Genomic DNA, 7,510 nt, shown 5'->3' with positions numbered 1-7,510 from the left:
CGGCTTGCAGGCAGGGCTTTTTAAAGTGGACGGCGGGGGATGGCAGGACGGCTGGCCAAAGGGCGGCATCGGACGGCGGCACATTCGTCTGCGGAACTGCGTCTGCTCCCTCCTTTCTTCATCTTTTTCTTTTCTGTTTTTTCTTTACTTTTCTTATTTAATCTTCGTTAACTCTACTAGATGTCGAAAGTCGTTCCCGGTAACTTATGGGCCATCTGTGTGGCTGTGGAACTTCACCTAAACAAAACTTTCCAACAAGTAAACTTTGAAATGGGACCTGAGGTTTTTAGTCTCGTGGTATACGTTCGTTTGTAATAGAATTTGAAAAATATTGAGGTTTATAAATTTCAACCATTAGTTGGTCAAATTATATGTATGTTTGGTATATGAAACTTATATCAATAGATTTGTATTTCAAAATTTCTTTTTGCGGCGTTGATTTCCTAGCTAGTGATGATGTATGCAGAGCATATTCTTCTATACGCTCCTAGGTCACGTCTCAACTAGAAGAACGTGACACGCAGCTGCACAACGGCGACCTCTAGTAAATCTGATGCTCTTGTTGGATTTAATCAAGCCCAATATTTTATCTAATTAAATCAAATAATTCTAAGGTTGTGTGTAGTACCACATGGAAATTTGACTGAATGTTAACTCAACTTATATACGTGAAATATATTTACTTATATTTAGAAGTTGGGAAAATGGTGAAGGCGAGCCACAAGCGCGCGCCGCCGCCGCCGAGCCGAGGCGTGGCGTGGCGTGCGTGCGGAGCGGAGCAGCGCTGCTGCCGTGCCATGCATGCATGCATGAGGAGTTTTGCTACTCAAGGTAATTAATTCTAGTGGCTTCTAATGGAGAGGAGTTTCTGGAGTTTAAAGCTGGTGTCTGTGGGGTTACGAGAGTTACTTCCTGACTACGAGATCATCATCATTTGCTACGAGTGAAGGGTGACCATCAGGTTTTTAGGGAGCGTCCAGAAGAGAAGCTTCTGCTTGTGAGAATAAGTTCGCTGCCACATCAAGTTTCCCGTCCATTAAGCGGAAATTCGCTGCCACATCAAGTTTCCCCGTCCCTGTTTCTGCAAGTACAGGAGTAGGGAGAGCAGGCCTCCGGAACCGAACCGTCTACGAGATCATCTGCTTCGAGTGAAGGGCGGCCATCAGGTTTTTAGGAAGTGTCTAGAAGAGACACGAGTGTTCATTGGATGACATCTACTACATCGAGAGGAACAACTACATCAACAGAAACTATGAACGGCGCCAGGTATACTTCTGTTACACTTCATTTTCTAATTTCAACACTGATTAGTACTGTCTACATGTTTCTAAAGCTTAGATCACCTAAACTCTTACGCATATTTGATGTCATAGTATTTTTTGGATTAAATTAGTACTGAAATTGTCTAGTTTTCTAACATCTCTTCCCATCAACAGCCAACAAGGTTGCTTTTTGATCCGGTCGCATCGTCATTAAGGGTCCAATTAATTAAATATGTACTCATCTCAAAGTCTATAGGCCCCGTTGAAATAAGCGGATGCTGCGGCGCTCTCAATCTCTCATCGATCAGTCATCACACTAAATAGATCGAGTGGTACTCACAAGTGGCACACGGCGCGTACGTAACCATGGCATAAACTATTTGGAGGAAAGACGACATCAATAAGCTTTTTGCTGTTTATGTATGTATATAATAGTACAATAATATATTCACTGTGTATGATATCATATCCTTGAAATGCCGCCTCATGTTGCGCTTCAAAACTGGAACAGTCCAGCGGCTTTTCACACGAATGGCAAAGCTCTGAAACCTAACAAGGTCGGTTCGGCACACGTGTGTGTATCAAAGTCAAGATATGCTGACGGCCAGTTCTTGACCTGGAGCTGCCGGGGGCAACCACGCACCGACAACGTCGCCAGCTACCGATAGCACACACACATGGAATGGAACAGCACGCGTCCATACGCACCAAGCACCCGCGCCGGCCGGAGAGTGCGCGCATACAGACGACGCCCGGCGATGCCACGACGACCGCCGAGAGCGGCAGTGGCCGGCCAGCCGTCGCGAGCATCTACGACGACATCCGTCGAAGCTTCCACGGGTGTGTGGCCGTGCCGCGCCGGTCGCCAGCAGCAACAGTGTAACCGTGTCGAAACGAAACGGGGGGATGGCAACGGTTTCCTCGACGGCGCAGGTGATTGGCGGCGAGGCACCGTCAGCCGATCGACGGTTGCGTGGCATAATGGCGACATGGCGTCGACGATGTGTCCCTCTCCTGGCCAGGGAACACGAGCAAGGCTACAAAGCTCTCTAGGCGGATGCATGTGTCATGCATATGCTTGTTTGTTCGAATCATTGACGTGAGGATCCGGGTACGCAACGGATTCGCAGCGACATCCCAGCTAACCAATGTACCCGCAGTGCCATCCGGTCGACCACGTACGCTCCTCCCTGGTACAAGTGATCGTGTACTTAACATTGCTGCTCGTATTCTCGTAACGACTGGCCCGCCCTCACGTCGCGAGCAGCCCGGCGAGTCCACGGCTCCACGCACGGTGGCCGCCGCCGACCCTCAAGGTACGAGCACGACGGCAAGCACCGAAGCCTGTTCGAGTCCGTCCCGGCCGCTCAGCAGCACAGCGGCTGCACAGGTTCCAGGAACAAGATGCTGACAACCAATGTCACGTTTAAACGTTTCCCACGCCTCGACCTCACACCATGCAGTTGAGAAGCAATAAATCAGAAACATAACATGTCATTCATTCTGAGGAACTTTCAGCAGCACGGTCAGAGACACATTATCATACATGGTTTCAACAGATTTCGCATAGGCTCAACCGCTGCACAGGCCACCCAGGCGTAGCACAAAACATATACTGTACGGGTGCCCTTGATACTCGTTTTCAACACCACCGTGATATTAGGGCATGGGGATATTGGGACGCAAACTCGCAGAGCGTCCCAGTTAACAACGTACAAGCACCATCTGGCGCACTAGAGCTCCCTAGGAAAAATGCTAGTGTACATTACAGCAATTTTATGGTACAGAGGAGCAAGATGCCTTCAGTGACGGACGGCTTTGCCTGCTTTCTCTTGACCACCTTCTTGGAGTACAATGTTACATGAGGCAACTCAAGCCTCTTCAACAAGTTATGTCGGGTTTCTGAAGAATGGATGGTCCAGAGCTTCTTGGGCAGTGAGACGCTCCGATGGCTCAAATCGTAATAGACCTTGTAGCAAGTCTGCCAGCACTGCCCTTGAATGGTCAGCGTTCCTTGATACCAGGTCCTGAAGTTGCGGTCCATAAGTTCAGGATTTTGAAGTTGAAACACCCTCGTATTTTCATAGCTTTGTACTCATGTTGAATTACATTCGACATTTCCTTAGTCCATGTATGAAGCTAGTAGCAACTACTCCCTCCGTTTCAAAATGTAGGTCGTTTTGGCTAGATATATAGATTTTGCTATGCACCTAAACGGAGGGAGTATTATTCTATATAATAGGAATCTGAAGATAGACTAGCAATTCAATTGAAACAAAAACCTCACATCTATGTTCCCTATTTGCAGTGCAAAAAACCAATCTGATTGTATGTTTGACTTGGTTGCAGATTGTCCACTCTAAGCCTGTTTTATGACGTGCTATTAAGTAATTTTGGTGTCTTCCAAAAGAAAAGGTTCATATTACGTAAATTTTGTGCCTTCCAAAAGAAAGTTCATAAATGCCAAAAAGTTACTAGCAGGAATAGCAAACAGTATACCTAATAACTACTTGCTACTCCCTCCGTTCCAAATTGTAGGTCGGTTTGGATTTTTCTAGATTCATAGCTTTTGCTATACACCTAGATATATGTTATGTCTAGATACATAGCAAAAACTATGTATCTAGAAATGCCAAAACGACCTAGAATTTGAAACGGAGGGAGTACCTAATAGCAAACCCTAACTTCTAACCTTAACCAAACCCTCCAGTTACCCTTGAAATCTAGGGAACAAGATAATATTAAAGTTTCTGAATCAAGAAGCATGAATAGTTGATAGAAAAGCATAGCCAAAATAGCAAAATTGAGGGAAACCTTTAGGCGATCCAGTTTTCTCACAGCTCTGATGCTCTCTCTTGAAACAGCCCCTTCAGGCCAATTTAAACGTGTCGCTCTCCTAAAATATTTCTGAGCAGATGAACTGCACATTCCGGGTGACTTAAGTAAGCACAATGTATGACTTTTGAAAAATAGAAGGAGAAAAACAAATAGATTGCAAGCTAACACCATAGGAATATCATGTGGCTGCACCTTCTGTACACAAGAGTTTCAATGAAATTCTAGCATTCACAAATTCAGCATAACAGGCAGGCAATACATGTAGCAGAGATACACGCACTTGCATAAGTAATCAAGAACAAAGAAATAGAAAAGGGGCACAAGCTATTATTACTAGTGGCCATAAAAGAAGCTATGAGCTTTGAAAATCAAGTGGCAATAAACAAACTAAAATAAATCATATGCCAGTTAGGTACAACTGATACTCTGCTATTGATCAAATACTATGAAGTGTAACAGGATTAGAAACAAATAAACTTGGTTCAACTCTACAGGCAGAATCGAATGCGCACCTTCCCCCCCGCCCCCCCACCCCACCCAACGAAAAAACTCGAACATGGAGCAAATAAAGATAGTTTGCCTCTCACAAGCTGAATTGAACACACATCTATTCAATTCGAAACTGAAAATAATCAACAAATTAAGATAGTAAGGCACCTTGCTTTCCGTATCATATGCTCTGGTATAGGTCCCAAAACCCTCTCCATCATTGCTAGGTGTTCCAGATTCTCATGTGTTTGAAACAATGCTTCCCCCTAAAAAGCTTGATAATGTTAGGAAAACATCCATCACTAATGCTGGAAAAATAAAAGTGTGAGAAGCGATCTAACGGAGCATAGCTCAACAAGAATACAGCCAACACTCCAAATATCACATGGAAAACTCCAGCCTAGGCCTGCAATAGAAATATTCAACATCATCAGAATTAACGATTGAAATAACTGAAGAAGAACCATTAGCAACTAGCATGATAGCCAGCATAACAACTATGGAACAGGATAACAAGTCTTATTCATATTTTGCACATAAGCATAGAGTTCAGTCCAATCAGTTTCGTCAATACAGTGACACTCAATCATCAACTGTAAAACTAAATATGTTCAGAAAACATTGAAGAGGAAGAAACACCAACTTTTTCTGTCAATCTGTTATCAATTGTGCCATTCCAAAGTAAATCAGAGTATGAATTAGGATGCACCAGGACTTTGCTATGATTTTGAATGGCATGTGCTTTATTCTATTGGAGCATATTTAAGAGCACAGAAATATTCACTTTGAGTGCCCTCAAAAAAAAATTCACTTTGAGTGATAGTTCATACCTCAAACAAGATAAAATAGAATCAAACCTTTAAGAATAACCAATTTACCTAAGATTATTTCAGGTGCCCTGTAATGCCTCGTAGAAACAATCGAGTTATGTTCCTGATTATCAAAGGCGGTACTACCAAAATCTATCAGCTTTATGGCACTGGACTTTGGCAAGCACTTGAAATGCATCTCATCTTGCGAACTCTTCTGTACAACCCCAAGCAATCATTCAAGAAAACTGCTAATACAGTATGCCTATGAACAAAATAGCAGATGATTACTAAAGAACTGGTTGAGAATAGGCACCTTTGAACTTGGAACTTTTATAAACTCAGAAGATACAAGAAGTATGTTTTCTGGCTTCAGGTCGGTGTGGATAAGCCGCAACTCATGCATATCTGTTTCAGAAAGAAAGAAAGATGGTCAACACTGCCCCTTTGGAGCAATAGAAAATGAAGCTGCAGTGCCAAATTAGCTAATAATTAATACACAGAATCAAGCAATAACTAACACACATGCTACAGATTCCAACAGTTGCCGTCCAAACTCCCGCACAAGTTCCACAGGGAAAGGTTGATATCTATTTCGCTTTAGAAAATCATACAAGCTTGGCCCAAGCTTCTCAAAAACCTGACAAAACCATTGATATCCATTGAATAAAGAATATTTTTGATTTCTGACCATATCAGGGAACCTTCATGAGCAAAGAACAAAAAAGATCTGCAGTCAAGCAAATCTTACTACAGGTGCATTATCATAATTTGTATAGATGAGTCTCTCATTTCATACATAGGGTATTGAGTGGGCCAATAAGATAAATATTATCAACAAACAAGACATTGCCAGAAATGAGATGCAATGTCAGAAATGGTAACTGATTTTTAAAACTACAGGATAATTGACAAAAAGCTAGAACTTACAATGCATATATGATTACGATAGTCAAACCATCTCTGAATTTGGACACAGCTGGCAATTGAAGAGGAACTGTCATGTCAGAAACAGAAAAAGGTTATACTTTTAAGTAATAAAGTTTACAGAGACACTCACAGCGATCTGTATTTCTCATTTTCTGCAAGGCGGTTGAGCACATCTATCTCAATCATTGCGGCATCACGGTACTTGCGGATGCTCCGAACAACTTTTATGGCAACATATTCACGTGTTTCACGGTCCCAGCATTCCAAAACACGCCCAAAAGTACCTACGAAAATCCAACTCGCAGCGCTCTTCATTAGAATAATAGTGAAGATACCCAGCAGAAGAGGAGGCGACAGTTTGCAGAAAACCCGAACCTTCTCCCATTTTGCTCAAAATTTTATCTGCATATTCATAAGCAGACTATCAATAAACATAGCCAAACCCTACAGTATTTAAAGTACCAACTAATCCAAGTCCAGAAATATACTGAGAACTAAGCAAACTGCATCCATGCATAAAGTTACTACTAAACTCACAAAAACTTAAAAGATCAAAATGGGAACCCAGTAACGATTTAACACATAGAATCTATCAGCCCAAATTATCGGGCAAAAATTCATGCCACGACAACAGAAAGCCTAAAAGCAGACTACCAGTTTCCTAGCACGATTTCAGGCCAATAAAAAAACAGATAAAACCAAATAACAAAAAAACGTTGTCCGTGCACGAGGGCTAAAGGATCCCAAATAGAGAGCTAAGAGTTGGGTGCTTACATCGGCGGGTCAAGTTCTCGCCGAGATCGAAGACGTAGTGGCCGTCGCGGTCGTCCTCTCTCCATGGCGGCGACGCGCCGCCCCTCGGTACCTGCGTCCACAGCGTGGCCGAATCTGCATCAGCACACCCCCAAACCCCGTAAATCCGGGAGCACACACGAGCAGGGCGGGCCCCACCACTTCCCGCTCCGGCGGCGGCGCGGCGTGGTCGTCATACGCTTGGCGCGTTCGCTTCCGAGACCGCGATGACTCCATGGCAAGCTCCGAGTCGATGGGGATGACAGGTGGGGGGAGGGGAGAGAGGGAGAGAAACCCTAGATGGAGAGAGGCGAGGTCGGGGCGCGCTAATGGCGGCGAGCCGAGGAGGTGTGCAGGTTGGGGCGGCGAGGCGTGGCGGGCTGGGGCCCA

General features: G+C 44.1%; 1 protein-coding gene across 1 annotated transcript; it reads right to left on the bottom strand.

Moving 5' to 3' along the window:
• Nucleotides 1-2,736: 2,736 nt before the first annotated feature.
• Nucleotides 2,737-7,510, bottom strand: LOC101753013 (serine/threonine-protein kinase AFC3). Its single transcript, XM_004968992.3, has 12 exons — nt 7,280-7,510; nt 7,103-7,193; nt 6,704-6,730; nt 6,459-6,612; nt 6,329-6,377; nt 5,924-6,038; nt 5,715-5,806; nt 5,468-5,615; nt 4,931-4,995; nt 4,758-4,855; nt 4,077-4,182; nt 2,737-3,289 (listed from the first exon to the last, which is right to left on the bottom strand). The coding sequence occupies exons 1-12, from the start codon at nt 7,355-7,357 to the stop codon at nt 3,152-3,154; spliced, it is 1,161 nt and encodes a 386-aa protein (XP_004969049.1). The 5' UTR covers nt 7,358-7,510; the 3' UTR covers nt 2,737-3,151.

This window comes from Setaria italica, chromosome V, assembly GCF_000263155.2.
Source record: "Setaria italica strain Yugu1 chromosome V, Setaria_italica_v2.0, whole genome shotgun sequence".
In the NCBI taxonomy this organism is placed as follows: Eukaryota; Viridiplantae; Streptophyta; class Magnoliopsida; order Poales; family Poaceae; genus Setaria; species Setaria italica.
Note: the sequence above shows the minus strand (reverse complement) of the source record. Positions and strands in the feature narration are given on the sequence as shown.